Source organism: Microtus oregoni, unplaced genomic scaffold (genome assembly GCF_018167655.1).
Source record: "Microtus oregoni isolate MIOR12 unplaced genomic scaffold, Mior012 000010F_ref0000083, whole genome shotgun sequence".
NCBI lineage: Eukaryota > Metazoa > Chordata > Mammalia > Rodentia > Cricetidae > Microtus > Microtus oregoni.
In genome coordinates this window covers 37,959,982-37,979,098 of record NW_024543069.1, presented here as the reverse complement: position 1 = coordinate 37,979,098, position 19,117 = coordinate 37,959,982, and the positions used below count along the sequence as shown (strand labels likewise).

The 19,117-nt window shown below is 40.8% G+C and overlaps 1 protein-coding gene across 10 annotated transcripts in view; it reads right to left on the bottom strand.

Moving 5' to 3' along the window:
- Mecom (MDS1 and EVI1 complex locus) overlaps positions 1-19,117 on the bottom strand; it is a 550,964-nt gene that overhangs the window by 34,913 nt on the left and 496,934 nt on the right. For all 10 annotated transcript variants that reach the window (XM_041658853.1, XM_041658854.1, XM_041658849.1 and 7 more), the window contains 3 exons: positions 11,128-11,230; positions 6,570-6,786; positions 1,196-1,343 (listed from right to left, as the gene is read on the bottom strand). In XM_041658853.1, the coding sequence (XP_041514787.1) occupies positions 1,196-1,343; positions 6,570-6,786; positions 11,128-11,230 (468 nt within the window). The remainder of the gene's footprint in view (positions 1-1,195; positions 1,344-6,569; positions 6,787-11,127; positions 11,231-19,117) is intronic.

Here is a 19,117-nt window from a genome sequence, read left to right as displayed (position 1 = left end):
AGGAAATGATTACTGATTAATCCAGAAACTTCACTCATGAATACAAGAAAGAAGACCAGCAAGAGCCCAAGGAGAAATTTGCTTTGTCTTGTTTTGGCCTAAGACCAAAAGAAAACTGTATTTCCAAAGTGCAAGGAACTCCTTTAAGGAGGAAACCAGGAATTACTCAGTTCTCTGTGATTCTTAACAAGGAATCCATTAGTGTCGGATACTGGACCACATCATGAATGGACTATCAGGCCAGAGTCGAGCAAGGCCTCGTCCAGATCACCATTAAAATTACATTTTAAAATAAAAAACATCACACACACACACACACACACACACACACACACACACACATACAATTTGGAAGATTTTGATGAAAGTACCCCAAATTTATTTAAATAATTTCCCTAAGAAGTTAAACTCAAACATAGTGTTTCTTCTGCAAGTTTCCAGAAATCTGGAGCTTTTCCTTTGGACATTTTACTAAATAAAAGATGAAAACCCAGTAGTGCATCCAGAAATAAAATATCCTTGAAGACTATTTCAAATGTTCCAGTTTCCACTGCCACAAAAAGCGAGAGGAATAGAAAGCGACCATTCCAGGACATCTCTGCACTCACTGTAAAGTCCAAGAACATGGAAGCTGTGGACGGCCATTGCTGTAGCTCACTCTGTGCCCCAATGGAACACTGTCGTTTTACCTGCGTGCTGTGTAGCCCTGATCGCTAAAAGCCCTGCACTGCTTGGTGAGAACCAAATTATGGTTTCCATGAAGGATTAGACCGACAAACCTGGAAGTTTGGCGTCTCACACTCTTTCTGAATAAGCATTCTGAAGGGTTATGTGACCTTCCTCACAAACTGCCATTAAAAGAAAAAAGTAATTCACGTTGGATATAATTTTCATTTCCCATGAGGCTACAAACCAACCCTACACGGGCAAGTCAGTAGCGGATTCATGAATTTATCAGGGATGTCGCACATGCAGTTCGGGAGCTCAGCATTAAGTCCCACTTCCTCTCTGACAGAAACAAAAGGGTACCCACTAAGTGTTTCTATGTGTCCTGCTAATGCCTTCTAGCACAGAACACTCACTCTGCCTTGTATTTATAGTTCCCCATCTCAAGGCTTCTTCTCTATAGTATAGCAAGCGATGGATACGAGAGAGGACAACAGGGAGAGGTGAGTAGCCTACAAATTCACTGTACCTTGGCACAGTTTTCACATTCATAGTGCTTTCCACTGTCATGTGACATCTGGTGGCGAATTAAGTTGGACTTCCAGTTAAATGCCTTGGGACATTGATCACACTTGTATTCTCTCTCCTCGGTATGTGACAACATGTGCTTCTCCAAGCTGTTAAGAGAATAATTGATTTACTGAGAGGCAGGGACAAGGAAAACATGCACAAACAGAATTATCCTTTATTACTAATTCAATTGGCAAGGCAAGAATTGAGAGGGAAAAAAACTGAAGCGAGAAGGAGAGAAGAGACAGGCAGAAGCGTGTGTTATAGCTCCTAGACTGTATTTCCCACCAGATTAAGTCCTGGAGGAATAAATCTGACACACCTATCAAGGATTGCCTGAATTTAGGACTATGATAAAAATTATTTATCTATTATAGATTTCTGACATAATCTTAATAGCAAAATTGATTGGTGCTGTCTACTTTATTCAAATATAAAACATATTAATACAATGCTAAGGACATGAGGTAGGTATTCTCTCAAATATATGTAACCTCTAGATAAGACAGCGTTTATATTTCTAGTCATATAGAAAAGAGAACTGAAAGTAACTTCCTATTATGGCTCTGATACAGGTGTGTGCGTGTGTGGATTGATAAATGGGGAGACAAGGGGATAGATAAGAGATGATGACGATGATAAAAGTGGTGACTGAAATGATGAAGATAAAAAACAGAAGACAGACAGATAGAAGATGGAGTATAGATGGATAGATAGATAGATAGATAGATAGATAGATGATGGAGGATAGATAGATAGATAGATAGATAGATAGATAGATAGATAGATAGATAGATGATGGAGGATAGATAGATAGATAGATAGATAGATAGATAGATAGATAGATAGATAGAAGATGGAGTATAGATAGATAAATCGCAAGCTATAAGGGAAAGCATACAGAATTTAAAGATAGTATTGACTGATAATGAGAGAAAAACATGAAGTTCCTTACAAAATAGTTTGTCTACATTTTAAAGTTTAGAATGTTTTGGTTTCTTAAGATTTTGGCTTTGTTTTCTAAATTGGTACATGACTCTGCACAAATAAAATGAAAAGCCTGTATCCATAATATCTGCAGTTAGCAGACACCTGCAACATTTTTGTTCACTGGCCATACTGTCTGTGGAATACTAACATACGCGCTCACATAGACGAGGAGCTCCTGGAGTCAGCCTATGTGCATTCCAATACAGCACACAATCTAGGCTCTGAACAGTTTGTTATTAAAAGGAGCAAGAAAGTGGCAAGAGACCTCAAAAGATATTAGGATGCCAATCTGAAAAGATGCACATTGTCCAAAAATAGTCCAAATTAAGCACCAATAACAGCGAGTCTTTTTTTTTTTTTTTCTGAGACAGGGTTTCTCTGTGTAACAGCCTTGGCTGTCCTGGAACTCATTCTGTAGACCAGGCTGGTCTCAAACTCACAGAGCTCTGCCTGCCTCTACTTCCCCAGTGCTGGTATTAAAGATGTGTACCACCATTGCCCAGCAGCAGTGAGTCTTTTAACAAAAAGGATATTCAAAATATACAAACAAAACCTTGCCAGTCACCCTAACAGTATGATTGGTGTGAAAACTAGGAGGTAATGGAGAAAGCACACATACATCTCGGGTTTTCCCTGTGACGTCAACTCTGTTTTAAGGTGGCAAAATAGACAGTCAGGAGTAGGAGTACACAGACTTAATTAATCCTTATAATTCATTAATTAGTTAATGAATCCAGGTAATCTGCTGTATGCTTCCTGATATAAATAAATGATAATATCAATGATGCAAGCTGTCAAACCAATAAATCCAAAGCCCAGGCCAGGTCTAGGATGTAGTGATGCCTTTATGGACAATGAAAGGAAAGAACAATGTTAGGACCACCAAGGATATACAAACAGCAGAACTGCAAGGGAAAAATGGACTGAGAAAAATGGCAGGAGAGAGCTATCCTGAGAGGGAGAGTCTGACAAGAGGAACACTTACTAGATTAAAGTAGACGTAATTCTGTCAATCAACAGCATACACGGACCTTCTGTTCATAACAATCCTAAGAGCTCTATCAGAATTATAACGTCAGCTTAGTATTTTTAAAGTGCACTACCAAAATAGTGTTTCAAAAGTCTTAACTTTTCAAACATCCTGTCTATATATTTTTTGTTAAGAAAAATATATTATCCAAAATTTGTTTCAAACACTCCAAAATAGGTAGAGAAGAAAGACAAAACGAAACTGGTCTTTTGTCGTGATTGTGGAAGCTGAACATAGTGATGCTTTTAAATTCACCGTCCTTTCTGATTTGTGCCTATTTGAAGCATTCCACAATAAAAATCTATTAACACTGCCAAGAACGAGTGTTTAATTTGCTGTCTCATTTCTCTGTGAGATCAGAATTCTGTATTTGAATATTAACTAAGACCTGCACTAAGAATATACTCCTCAGCAGTTATGAGTGGGATTGGTTTGTGAATAAAGCCCCGACTCTCATATCTTCATAAACTGAAAATGCTTTTCCCATGTTCATTTTCCTCTATAGCTTCTTTCCTATTCATACCAGCACATGGACTCACTCTGAGGCCTGTGAGCCAGTCCTGTAGCAAACCCTGCTGCTCGCCCACAAGTGCTGATGCCTCACTGACAAACAAAGTACCTGCTGGGAACAGGGACGTGGAGCTGAAAGGAAGACCCCATCTTTACCTGTACTATGCCATCCTCTGTTTGCAGAAGATGTTGAAAGGTAATCGATGAGGGAGGACAGACCTCAGGAACAGCAATGAGCACGAGCTGCCATTCCTACAAACCACTTCGGTGACTGGGAGTGCGCTGTCTTCAGTAACCAAGGAGGGCAAGCCATTTCTGCTACAAATTCCAGTATGTGTATCTGAAATCCTGATCCCTGCCTCCCAGAGGCAGAACACTGCCATGTGTTCTGAGACTCATTCTTTCTCCTGATTACAAGGTTGTGGTCTAGCTCCAAGAGAATGTCGTGAGCACATTGCACTCCTCGGGGGATGACAAAGCTAGGGAGCCTTCCCTTGTTCCCTTCTTTCTTCTCTTGTGTAGCGTAAGACACATTATTGTCCCGTGGTGTTATCACTGTCAAATACGCTGATAGAAGGGGGCATGGACCATTTAGATAACTCAGTCAGTAAAATGAAAGCATGGAGAACAGAGTTCTTTTCCTAGCACCCCAACATAAACAGGCTAACATGGTGGCACGCATCTGAAATCCAAGAAAAGAAGATCCCTGGGCTGGGCTCACTGGCACCAACTGGCCTAGCCTACTCAGTAAGTTTCAGGCCAAAGAGAAACCCTGCCTCAAAATTAAAAAAAAAAAAAGGTAGACAACCTCCAGAGAATGATAGCCAAGGCTTCCTCTGTCCTCCTCATATAGTTACCCACACAAATACATACTCATAGCCCTCACATGCACACCCAGCAGGAGAAAGGGAAACAAGTTCTCAAACAGCAGAAACTGCATTGTTTCCATAAACATCGAAGCCCTCCTGGCAGCCATCAGACTTCTCTATTTTTCATACAAATTAATAATAGTGGGTGAAGCTTTGGTCAGCATCCCATGTTCTAGTCCCCTGCCCATATCTGGATTAGTTTCAAAGATTTTAGGGACAAAAAGATGGCTCAGTGTAAGATGCCAGGGATAACTAATACATACATACATACACACACACACACACACACACACACACACAAGAATTTTAAATATTTTAGATGGTATGTGCAGAAAGAAAAAAATGTCATATTAAAGAAGGCCATCTCTTCGGTTGACAAGATTAGCAATAATGGCAGCATTATAAAGTGGGAAATATCCAGGAAATGTAGAAATTTGTGGCAGTGCTACAGTATATAAGTCCATGACCATCTACAACACTTGGTGAAATGGTACCCAAGTGCATGATAATATGCTCTTTGCATCTGGCCGGGCTTCCAGAAGGTAAGTGTGGAGGGTTCTATAGGGCAGTTCACCCAATGACTGACTGGCAGTTGCCTTCAGCATGAAGTGGAGTTACCTGAGGCTGTTGCCTGAGGTTGAGTAGATCTAGAAGGTCCCTCCTAAGAACACTTGCTATCTACTTTCCAAAGGAACTGGAAACTTCAATTTTTTTTTGCACAGTCCTTCTCTTTAAGAGGGAGAGAGAGAGAGAGAGAGAGAGAGAGAGAGAGAGAGAGAGAGATTTTCTTCCCTTTTAAAACACCAAAGTAAAATGCTTCATTTCTGGTCCAGAGATACCATTTCTTTGTGTGAATATTTTCTCTTCTCCCTGACATCTACTGGTTTTTATTTTATATAATATTGGGGCATAATTATATTTAAGAGACACTGAATGATTTTTCACTATAAATTTATAATTTACTAACAATATATGTATTTAACTGATTTATTCTTTGCAGATTTATATTTATAGAGTGAATTTGAAAGGTGTTAAGGAATCTCTCTTATTTCCCATTTTCTTTTCTCATTAGTAATGAAGCTAGAGATGTATCTATTTGATTCAGCTTCTTTGAGGAAAGCCATAGAGAAGCTGTTATACTTCAATGTCTGTTAGTCATTCCTACCTAAACAAAATGATGTTTGCATGAAATTCTTTCCTCACACAGACTGTATCAGGGGAAAAGAATGCATGGCAGTGAGAGGAGGAAAAGAGAAAGAGGGGAGGGAGCCAGTAAGGACAGACTGGACAAGAAAAGGCTAGATGGGGTGAGAGCTGTGTCGAGAGCCTACTCAGACACACTCTTGCACAAGGCCATTTAATGCACAGCCATTCCACATAACATGGTAGGATGTGTTCACTTGAAAGTCAACTGTGTATTCCAAAGCTCATTTCCAGATTGAGAAAAAAAATGAATGCATTTATTAGAATTTTTTGTGAACCAAAAGCAAAAGCTATTAGGTAGAAATATGCAAAAAGAAAATCTATTAGTATCTCTGAACATAAGGTTGCATTTTGTAGCATAATTATCAACACAGTCTTTTAAGGGGAGGTTCCAGTGTTGTTGCTTCCTTCACAGAGAAAAATGTATAACTTAATGAAATCAATAAATAAAGAAAAAAATTTAAAAAGACACAAGGAGAAAAAAAAGGAAGAAAGGAAGGGGGCAAAAAGAGAAAGGGAGGGAAGGAATAATTCTGTTTGGCAAAAAATGACCCAAGTTCACTGTAGCTATCTTATGGACAAGGCGTTTTAAGGAAACAATGATCCCTGAACTTGTCACCACGTCTGGCCAGGTTTTTGAAGCGTCAGTCTTCCCCAAAGCAAACTTGTCAAACTCCAGCCTAGCATGTAGCTGCCGAGCAAACACTCGTGTTCAATAGGCTTTTGCTAACCTTTGCAGATCAGGGAAAACTCGGTCACATTCCTTACAGTCCTGGTTGCCATGGATCTCTCGGAGATCGCTCTCACTCTCAAGGTTTTGCTGCAAGTCCTCTTCTACCATGGAGAAGGCAGAGTGGGGTGTGCTGCATGGAAACTTCTGGTGATCGGCTAGTTCAGCCTTGGATTCGAAGAGCTGGTCACAGTCCTCACAGCGGTGCTGCCGTTCTTCTGTGGAGACAGTCAATTGCCACCGTAAACCAGCCATCTTTTTGAGTGAAACAAAACATAACCCATATTTTGCTTTTGGCGTGTGTGTGTGTGTGTGTGTGTGTGTGTGTGTGCGCGCGCGCGCGCGCGCTGGAGACTGAAGGAGACTATTTGTGCACGAGTGTACTCATCCATCCATGTCTGCACAAGTGGAGGGAAGAGGTTGCTGTCTCTATTGATCCCCACTGTATTTTTTGAGACGGAATCTCTCACTGGACCCAGAACTCTCCACTTTGATAAACTGGCTGGCCTGCGAGTCCTGGGGCCACTCCTGACTCTGCCTCTACCTCTGATGGGGTTACAGACGTGACGAGCCATGCTTGGCTTTTCCATGGGTGCTGAGGATCCAGGCTCAAGCACTCATGCTTGGATAGCAAGCACTTGACCCGCTGATTATTTCAGGATTATTTCTTAATCCTGAAAGTTTGACTGTCATTTCTCCCAAGCCGTGCTCAATGTGTAAATTAAAAATAATGAATGCAAAGAGCCCCATAAAGAATCGGGAAAATAGCATTTTTCCTTTGGCTACAGTGTGATCTGATCAAATAAAACTTAACATCTAAACACCTCTACAGGTTCTAGGGAAAACAGAAATAATAATCACAACTTATAAACCATGATCTATTCTCTCAAGCCAGTATAGGCACGATTCACATTCCTTAAAACTTATGTATGAGAAAATACAGGTCTAAGTATAACAGATAACAGTACTAAAGTTTGAGGAAAAACTAAGCAGTCAGTTATGGAACTAAAAGATAAGTGATTGTGTCAGAATTTGAACTCACTTCTACTTTTCCCTAAGCCAAAGATATGTTGCTTGAAAGACACAAGTGTTCACAGAGGCCCTGTCTGAGCAATAATCATGCCTTTCATTGTCAATAAACTGTCATTACCTGGGACGGAGCACAGGATGTTTCCAGCACCCTTCAAGGCTAATTTATTGTACTCTGGGGTCAGCCATAATTGACATGGCTTTGTTAAACAGCAAACAAGAATTTACACTTTAAATCAGCAGATTTATTACTAGGCAGTGATAGTGGAAACTACCAACAGCATTCTTTATAAGTCAGGCACAAAGAGCACTGTTCCTGCCTTTCTATTCAATAGCTGAGGTCCCACTCAAGAGTCCTCACTCAGTGGAGGTCACAGGTAATGATCCCACAGGTATTGTGTATATCTCACGAAGCTGAAAAGCACCCATAGTAACACCATGACACATAAGCTGTTTTGTAGACCTATAACCAAGGAAGACGTTATTCTTCAGCTATTAATTCACTGTGTGGGGGAAAACATTGCAGGCACCTACCAAATTGCCAGAGACTTTGCTAGAGAATGCATACACAAGGAACTCAAAGGGACATGCATGAGTGCAACACTATGACAAACAAACACACAGGAACCTGAAGGAAAAAACTGCCCAACTCAACTACATGGGAGAAAATGCTTCCTTCACAAAGGGCTTAGAATAGGTCAAAATCAGTGCAGTGACACGGGGCTAGAATGCACTAAGGATGAAGGTACTCACACCACACATGGCTCACAGAAGGACCAGGCTGCAAAAAAAGTAAGCCAGGTGTATAAGACACTTGGAGGGAATCCATAAAATGATGCTAATGCTCATGTTAGGAGGGGAATGGAATTTCATTGGGGCCTGGAAGCTAGGTTATGTTTAGGCTTCATGCATAGAAGAATTTCCACCATTTGCAGTGGGGCAAGTCTAATAGAGAGGCCTACCAATACACAGGTTTACCTTAAATCACATCAGTAATGGGGGGGGGGGCAATGGCAGATAGCATGGTCTTTACTTTGTATGCAGAGATTTACAGAGGGTGGATGTACTCCACAATCATCTCCTCTGCATTGGAGGAGAAATCTCAACAATATTAATGAAAGACATTTTTCTAAGGGTTATAACACGTCTATATATTCAAGATTTGTGATTCCAAACTCATCCAGGAACCCACAAAGAAACTGAACTTCCAGGTGCAAAATGCACAGAAAAAGCCTAATATTAGACAGCAAAGACCCTGCCCTAGAAGCTGACTCTACGCGCTGACCATGTTTTCTTCCAAGATGCTTAACTTCCCTTTAGCCTCAGTTCTCAACCTGAAAAATCACTATAATATCTGACTCAGGAGGGCTGAATCTATGTGTAAAAGATTAAAAAGAACAAGCTATGCAGAGCATATTACATCCAGCATATAGAAGCTATGGAAGCATAGCTTTAAATTTATTTTTTTAGAAGTATAGAACCCAAACGACCACTTAAACATTCTAAGCCTTATACATCAGTATATGCTTATAATTGAAAACAGATATGATACATTAAAACAATAAGCAACTAATAGTTCAAGGATATTTTTGCAGAAATATATGTGTGTTCGTATGTGTGTGTGTAAAAGTGTGTGTGCGCAGATGCATGCATGTGTGTGGGTGGAAGAACAATCTCTGGTGGCACTCCTTAGGTGCCATGCACTTTTTTTGAAACAGTGTCTCTCACTGGCCTAGAACTCACTAAGTTGGCTAGATGAACCAGCCAGTGTCCCAAGTGTCACCTGTCTCGACCTCGTAAGCACTGACACTCCCAGCCCCCACTCTTGGATGTTTCTGCACAACTTCTAAAGATCAAACCCAGGTCTTCAGGCTTGCAAGGCAAGCTATCTTTTTTTTTTTTTTTTTTTTTGGTTTTTTTTCGAGACAGGGTTTCTCTATGGCTTTGGAGCCTGTCCTGAAACTAGCTCTGTAAACCAGGCTGGTCTCGAACTCACAGAGATCCACCTGCCTCTGCCTCCCGGGTGCTGGGATTAAAGGTGTGCGCCACCACCACTCGGCGGCAAGCTATCTTTTTAGTTCCCCCAAATCCCTTAAACCATGGTTGCTTTTCTGAGCAGCAGTTTCAAGAATGGAATCGCTACTTCTGTTTGGGTATTTTGAAAGTGGCAAATTAATCATTTCTATTTTTAAAAAACTGCTTGAGAACATCTAGGACTAAACAACCATGTACAAACGAAACACTCTACCCAAAGAGGCCCGGACTACCCATTCTTAATCACTAAGCACCCTGTACAATCTAAGCCACATTCGGGCTCAAACTCCACCAGGCTGACTGGGAAGTCTAGGTTTCTAAAGGCAATTTGATATCAGATTTTCCAGTAAGAAAATGTATGCCCCAAAGATATCCCTAAACTGCCAGGATGCTTTACAAAGAGAGAATGGAGCTGAACTATAGGGGCAAAGATTGTGTGAAAATAACTAGCCACGATGGCAGTTTCCGTCACAGAGAGTCTTAAGGTCCTCTCTCCCTGGAGATCAATTCTGGTACTTTCAACTGAAAAGTACTCTAAAGTATTTTTGGAACCAAATCACATTATGTTAGGTGACAGAAATCAGAAGGGAAAGACATTGTCTCCTGTCAGTGACGCACGAGCAGCTGTCCTGGTCTGTCCTGAACTGCGTCACTACTAGCTGTCATTTTTCTGCGTCTCCATCAGAAAATCTGGTGATATAGAACAGACTTCTTGCATGGAATAATTCCATTGGCTGTAAAATTTCCTCATCTATAGTTTTCTTGTCCATGATCTCTTCCTTTCTCCCCCTACAAGTAAAGCTGATTAAAATTCTGCTCCCATGGAAACACTTTCCCAGTAATAGAAATATAAGTGGGAGAAATGGCTAGTCGTTCTAAGAAAGTTCCATGTTTGGCTATTTGTGATGACTCTCAAAAAGTGGGAGGCTGGAGAGAGGCTCGGTGGCTTAAAGCATTTGATGCTCTTGCATGAGACATGGGTTCCATTTCCAGCATCACGTCATGGCTCACAACCTCCTATCACTCAAGCTTAGGGGTCTAAAACCCCCTTCTGGCTTCTGCAGGCACTGCTGATACATTGTGCACATACAAACCTCCAGGCAGAGCACTCATGCACTAACTAACAGACTAAATAAATAAAAATAAGTAAACAAACAAACAAATAAATAAAAGTAAATGGATGACTAAATACTCTTTAAAGGAGTGGAAGGATTCTTACAGAAGAAACTAACCAAACTGACAGTGATGATTTTGACCACATCTTCAAAGTCCTCTTCCATGCACTCTGGGTTAGACCTTAGCCAACTGAAGTTTCTCCAACACAACAGTCCACACGTCACCGCCAGAAAATACCCATTCTGGGATAACACATTTGTCAACATAGACACTGTATAGCCAAGGAAGTTAATGAAGAAAGCACAGGTGTGAAGGGCCTTCTTGGAAACATTGCTGTCTCCAGAAGGCAGCTGGACCTGGGTGCTGCGCACAGTGCTCACCATGGATGTCAGGTGCCATGGGTTCATGGGGATCCTCTTCACTCTTCATGAACAGCAGGAGCTCCTCCCCAGGCGCAATGTCTGCAACTACTCGGTAGAAGATCTTCGAAGATCGGGCGCAGGTGGCAGGGAAGACAGACAGGAGCAAGCATTAACACAAGGCGGGACACACATCAGGGCAGCTGTACAATTTATCATATTTTAATAAACATATTCCCTTTTAGTTTTATCAAAGGAGGTGGTGATTTCTGTTTTATAAACTAAGAAGAAAAAAAATTTCCTCGTTGGAAGAAAAAAATCTTTCAAACAGTTTACAAACTTTTACCAAATCGTAGCTCTAGTATACAAACCAAATTTCCTAATAGGAGTTTGCAGTACAGTCACCTACAGTCTGTGTAATGTTTAACAAATACTTTTTCCGTGCCTGGATTCCTCAAAGCACCCAGCAGCCACACCTTCGCAGAGCTGAGCCACTCCTAGTTATTCTGCAGAGGCCTTGCTAACCTTGAGCTGCCCCTAAACCAGCAGAGGAGCCTTTCTCTATGTGACTTCCCAAAGGCAGTGGTTGGTGGGGTGCAGCTAACTGAATTGCCATGGTCCCTAGAGAACAGGATCATAGGGAAGTCTCTTCGTTTCACAACACTACTCCCACCAACAATAAAGGTGAGGCCCTAGGTCCTGCACTTGTGCCCCAGTCCTGATTTCAACTCCAACACGCAGGCCCTGCCCCTTATGCTCAGTGCGCAGTCAGGCTGCTGTGCTGGGTGCTTCTGCCCTGGTTTCCTACCTAGGAGGTAAAAACAGGAAGTGTTTAATAAATCTGCTACTAGTGACTTGAAAGGGATCGGGGAGAACAGGAGCAGTCTGGAGAACCCCAATCTGAAATTTCCAAGAGTTGCCTGCCTTTCCAAGTAGCTCAGTGACAGACTAGTCATGACCTCTTGGGTGTCCAGTCACCAGGCTTTTTTTTATCACTGATAAAATTAGCATTTAAGCCCCAAAAAAGTCTTCAAGATATGCATTTATTTTATCATTAAATGCTGTCGATGGTTCACCTTATTCTAAGGTTAGCTATTGAGCAATTCTACAACCAGATAGAAGTTTTGAGACAATGAAGCTTATACTATAGCTAATAAGCACTGAAAATTATAGCTCTCTACAGCAGCTGTATGCGTCGGCCCTGTGGCTTTTCTTCCACGCTCATCTCTCTCGTGCTAGCGTGCATTCCCTCTCTCGGTCACCACACACCCATCCTCTTCCTCACTAGCTAATCCATAAATAAACAAGAGTGTACTCCCCTCCCCACATAGTCTGAACACCAGAGCACATCCAGGAGCAAAAGCAACACAAATAGTAAAAACTATGGGGAAAGTGCAGAACAGAAACAAATCAATCCAGAAAGAGGCAGAGGAACCTGGAAGACACTGTTATTTGAGCCAGGCCTCGGACTTGCTCTGCATCTGGGACCCAGGACCACCATCTGATCATTCAAGTTGAGACAATCTGCGTAAATCATCTTGTAAGATCAATGGAAATATCCATGCATTTGTTCCGTTTGCCTATTTGTTTATCCTTTGAAAAGCTGAAGACCTTACAGAGAAGTATGTGCCTCTCTTTTCCAGCAGGTGGCTCTAAACTCCAGTTGTTTATTTCATTTTATTTTGTTCTATAAAAAAAGATCAGAGCATGAAATTGTGCTAAATTAAATATATATATATATATATATATATATATATATATATTTACTGCTTACTCTCTTTCTTGTTAAAATGAGCTCTTTTTATTCATTGGTACTTAAACCAGTCTACGTCCCTTTATAGAAAACAATATCAATCAGGAAGCACTGCTGAGCGCTGCTGTAATATAACCTGCCATCATTCTATTTTTCCAGAAGTGAAGTGTAGACTACCACAAAATGGGCTCCTTCTGTGGCTGCTGCCTAAAAGGGTCACAAAGTTGAGCTTGCTCACCTTGCACCCGGCACCCGCCTAACACACCCTCACCCTCCTGTCTCTGGAGGCCCACAGGCAGGAAGAGTCCTTGCTCAAAAGTTACCAGGTTAAAAGCATATCCGCGCGCAGGGTGTCTTTGCCCTTCCACCTGCGGGTTAAATACTGGTTAGTACCCTGCTTCCGCCTTGAGTTCTATTTCCCCTGAGAAGACAATAGACCTCTCCACGGTCTGAATCACCTCTGCTCTGACATTGCTCAAAGGTTTGACTTATTAATTTCTTTTCCAACAGCACGTGAACATGCAAATCATGACGCAGGAGGACTTTTCAGTAGCTTCTCCGAAACAGGGAGGGTAGAAAGACAATGCAAGTCCAATTGTCTCATTGGGGACCCCTTCTCGGACACACACATCAGGCCACTTGGAAAAAGTATTATGATATCGTGGTTTCTTTGCGGTCCTCTATTAATCATGCCTCTTCGAATTCCATTTTAGATTTCTGCAATCCAATGCGAACAGTCCGAGGAACAAAAGGAAATGATGGATACACTATGACTATATATTATGAAGACAATTCTCCTTGCCAGGACATAGATCACTCGTGTAATTACCCTTTAAGTGTCCAGATTGTCATGTGAAGAATATTGGGTGCATAAAATATAAAAGACATGGACGAGTGTTGACGTTGGCTTTATTTACTGGAGGTAAAAGGTGACATTCCAGGCCATGAAAGGCAAGGCAAAGCAGAGTGGATTTTAACTTCAGGGTGTTCTTTTCAATTTTCACTGAATTTTTATGGTGCTCGTGAAACTGCACCAAACGAAAAGAACTGGCAAACGCCAGCCATAACGAGGGCAAATTCTGGGCATGCTTCCCCATACAGCAATAAGAATGTGCCTTTCAAGCCCTATCTTCCACACCCTCATGGGTCCAGTCCTCCTTTCAGGGGGTTTCTGCTCCTGTGATCTTTGCTGTCTGCCCTTCCTTAGGACCACAGAAGTGCTGAAGTCAAACTATGTGCTCCTCCTCTGATTACAATTTGAAAACTTGAGCCCAGAGATATCTTATCACAATGATAGGAATATATTAGCAAGCATTCAAAGCAAGATGACTTTCCGTCTGTGTGTGTGTGTGTGTGTGTGTGTGTGTGTGTGTGTGTGTGTGTCTCAAACTGATTGCATGGGAAAATGATGGGCCGCAACCCTGAATGAACCTCCTCCTTCAGGAAATACCGTGTCTCTGTTTTCAGGAAATGCTGTGTCTCTACTTTCATGTTATAAAAACATCTTGTGGTAAATAAGAAGCCGGCAGCAGCAGGAGTGATCTCTGCAGACACTTACTAGTGTGGATGCTTACAGACACACTGTCTTTAGGACCAGGGCACCTCAGAGACTCAGCTGCACGGCAAGTCTATAAACCCTGTGTCATCTGACTTATACACCAGAGGAAAAGACACTATTTTTTCTGGGGGTTTTGCTGTGGAAAAAATGGGAGTTGATTAGTCTGCTAAATTCCATAAAAGACTTAACAGTCCTCCTTTCCCATTGTAGCTGTATGGAAAAACTTAACCGGGTCCAAAATTAAAATGTCCTGGGTTTTGTGATGAATTCAATACAAGGACAGAAATCTCAAATATTCAGAAATAAGTTTCAACCATTTCAAAAGTTGTCAGTTTTCTGTGCTGCTCTCTCGTAGAGCACTCTTCTGGAATGAAAGACAATCCCAAAACAAAGTGGAAAAGCAGAAGAAGGGTCCCACCAGTGTGAGGAACAGGTACGCGGACGTTCTATTTCACAAGCCAGTTATTGCATATCTAAAACCCTGTGATCTCTTCTGGAATTCTAAATTTGATAACTGTTACTAAAATTCAGAAATAGATGTCATGGACATGGCTAAACTTTTTCATAACATAAAAATTTAATTTTTCTACTATCTGGATAAACTGGGTTTTTTTCTTTTCCAATAAGCTGTATTTCTATCTTCATAAACTTGGGTTTTTGAATTCTTCAATTTAAGAAGATAAGCATCGACAATGATTGATTTGGTAACCGCCTTCATTGTAGCCTTTTACTGCCAATTTTTGCAAGAGCAGCTCACTAGCAAAATTTCTGGGTTTTACAAAGAATTCTTAATCATTTGCATAATTGCCAAACAATACCAAGAAACCCAAAACTGTTCCCTTTTGGTAGTAGTGACACTTGTAGCTTAAGGCATAAACATAATATACTAGTAAACAGACATCATTTTCTATAGATAGAATTATTGTAATTAATTCGTTTTAACCAAACTCTTAAACCAATTCTGAACGCAAAAAAAAAAAAAAAAAAAGAAAAAGAAAAAAAAAGAAAGAAAAGTCAGGTAAAACAAGGGGTAAAAAAGTAGCAGTGACGTGGACTGGACAGGAGCAGCCAATTTCCAGACTCTGAGCGAGCCACTATTACTGTTGCATAAACATAATTATTTTGCATGTAACACCTAAATGAAGCAGAGTTCACATTTTTAAGGAATTTGAAATTTTACATGAACTATTAACAATCTCATGTTATGTATTAACTGTATCTAAATAAGGTTAATGCTTCGTCAGATTAATTCTACTTGTATGTACATTTAAATATATATTATGTTATGTACATCTTATATAAAGATAAAATTTGAATTAACTTTAATTAATTACATATTGTTAAGCGTTTCTTTCCACCAGTTGCTTAAGTTCAAGAAGACCACACTAATGAGGGTAGAGACACTCAAAAGCATTCTGGGAAATGCTGAAGTCTTCAGAAGGCTCTCAGACTAACTCCATTTTGTCAAGGCCTCTGTCCAACCTAATCTGCCATGAAAATAATGATATTTCCATTTGTACTTTAAAAAGGTAAAATGTTCTTGCTCATTATCCTACAGAATAGAAGTTCTAAAAATCTTCCAGAACAACTGTGCTGTTAGTGTGCCAGGCTTGGATCACTTTAAAGTGTGCTGTTTGTACTGTTGCGTTAGAAGATAAACTTCAGTGTACAAGAGAAAACAAGAAAGAAAACAAACCGTTTACTTTTTAAAAGATGAACAAGGCCTCATTGTTATGACTTTCCATTTATTTTCCGCGGTCAAACACTGGAAGTTTTATTTATGCATAATAGACTGCACTTGGCATGTCTAAAAATGACAGAAGTGTGAATTATGAGTGACCTTCAACCTATTCAGGAAGTTCTAATAATTGAAATAATAGAGAAATGTACTCCCTGCAGAATCTATATGGAGAAGCAGCTTTTTCAGATTATTACTGTGTTTTCTCTTTGAAACTGTCAGCTGATTTCTCTCTCCTCCAACTCCCAATGCTTGGCTTGAATGCTTTATTTTTCTACAGCTTCATTCAAAGCACCATGAAAAAGCAGGAAAGGCCAAGTGGAACTTGCATGTTTGGAAGTGGCTAGGAGGGCAGCTAAGTGACAGTGTACATGTCTGTACAGAGTCAACATTTGATGTGAACACATCTGCCAGTCTCGGGGCTTCAGAGACAGCATGAGTCCACGGGCCATGTGTGTATACTTGACCTCCCCAGGAAATACAGTCTGGGCCCCTCATCTACCTCTAGCAATGTGGGAAACCCCGGATCAGGAGAGCAATAATGATGTCAAGCATTTAACCTCTGGGGGAAAGTCCTAATGGTCAGTCTAGGTCTGGTTTTACTGAGAGGCAGAGAAGCATCTTCAGAAAACAGAGATAGACCACCAGGAAATAAACTCTTCCAACAGAATATTAGCTTTATTATGACTGAGCTTTGCCCAAGCCAAACACCCTTTAATTTCTCCAAACAGAAGTATTCTCCATCTACACTTATAGACACAGAGCACACCAGGAAAAAAAAAATGGAGAAGCTTGTGATAAAGTGATGTAGCCTTGTGTCACCAACTTGTCTGGCATGCATGAAGTGTTCATTCAAGCACCAAAATTAAATAATTTCATGAATAAATAAAACAACTGGGACAAAGTGGGGCCTACTGTCCTAAAAACAATTCAGTAGAACACATCATTGGAGGTTTTTTCTTCTATACATTCTTTACTTATTTATTAGTAACATGAGAACACAGACAATATAATTTACTGTATTAAAGAAAACAAATTTGGCTTTGGTCCTAGTTTCAACAAAAAGAGAAGTGCTGAAAAGCTCCTTCGTGTGCCTGGAGACCTGTGCACCCTACATAATAACCTCTCAGGGTCTTCCCACAGGGCCCACAAGCAATGTTTGTGATCCCCCTTTCCTTACACTGGCCATTTGTTTGACTGTATGGAAACTTCGTGAACATTGTAAGTGGTTGCTGAAGGTTTGTCAAAAGGGCCCCATCATACTACATAGAAGCTAAAGCTCATGGTTGGGTGCTACGCTGCAAGCTGGAGGCTTCTCTACTGCTCTTGACCAGCCCTGGTGACCCGTGAGACGTGCTGCTGAGTACTTTTCTGGCTTCACACCAGAAATAGCTTGAATCTCTTGCTCATGTGGTGTTCTGAGCTCATCCTAAATGAAAGATGATGTCTACATGCAAACACTGATTATTAAAAACGGGCATGTGTTGTATCAGGTCACTGTTTGCAACTTAAATATGGATGTAATACTTTAGGTCACGCTTTTCGAGGCACGGGTCCGTGGGTCTCAATGTATATATATATATATATATATATATATATATATATATATATATTACGTCACCATCATGTCCCAAGCATTATACTTGGGGAAGAAGGTGGGACTTTTTCTCATGTAAATATTAAACTGCAAGCTATGTCTGAGGCAGTTTCATCTTGGGGTAAAGGAAGCAACTTATCAGGCAGATAGCAGGCACCAGAGTCAGTCTGCACACTGCACACAAAGCTGGTCCCTAGGTACTGCCAGCTGGCATTCATCTTAAAATTGCAGAGTATAACTTTGGTATAAAAGGAGGACTTGACTTAAAAGCAAAGCAAAGAAAATGCCCAAAGCCAATAATAACTTTAACATCAAAAGAAGGCACACAAACATGAACAGAAATCCTTGTAAATGAAGAGAAATTAACAAATTACCTGACAGTGCAGGCAAACAAAGTTTCTACAAAGTGGGGAGAGGTTAAAGAGCTCCCCATTTTCTGTACTCAGCGTTGATTCGCTGGGCCATTTTTGCACCATATGTATTAAGTGAATGTTGAAGGAAAGGGAATTTTTTCCCCTCCTCAGTAAAAGGCCAAAGAAAATAAGTTAATAATTGAGCCCATAATAAGCTTGCAATAACAACACTGCTCTAGTGTCACACAGTCCGATAGCATCACTCATATGAGCCTGGGCTGAGTGGAAGCGGGTGTGCCAAATCAACCATGGTCGTCCTGGAAGCAGTTAAAAGTTTATAAGGTAAAGCACAAATGAGAACAATGCCCATTCCAACTGAAAACACGCTGGAGTCTTGCTGCCATTCATTAACCACTCGGAAGCTGGTTGGGTCCCCTAAGTGAATTCTGACTTCGTGTTCTCTGTGGCCCGTACTTTCTTCCCTATCTCATTGCTTCAGAATGGACGGCAGGCGTGAGGTAACCTCTTATCCAAGCCTTTCTTTCTATTCAGAGGCAACAGTAGACTTCCCTGGTTCTACTTACTAAATACCAGCTGTCAAGGGCCCGTTTAAAAATGAAAGTACTTATCACTTTGTGTAAATGACAAGATTAATAATGTCCTGGCTTTCTGAGGTCTTTCCTCCATTTGAAGACCATGTGAGGGCCAGACAGGACTCAGATGACTGTGTTCCTTCCGTGGTGCAGAATACTAATACTTACACACATATAAATTATCCCACAGAAAATCCTCAGATCATTCTGATTACCATGATACAAAAATGGACTTGGCTCTCATCTAAAAGGCCAACTTACAGGAGCTGAGCTTAAACGCTCTCTTTATAATTTAGAGTTTTACTCTAAAGATGCTTTGGAGTAAAAACCCCCATAAGAACACAAAACTTCTGAATATATTCAATGAGGAGAACCAGCATTGCCTGAGGCTCATAGACTCCCTGTAGGTAGCCTGGCCT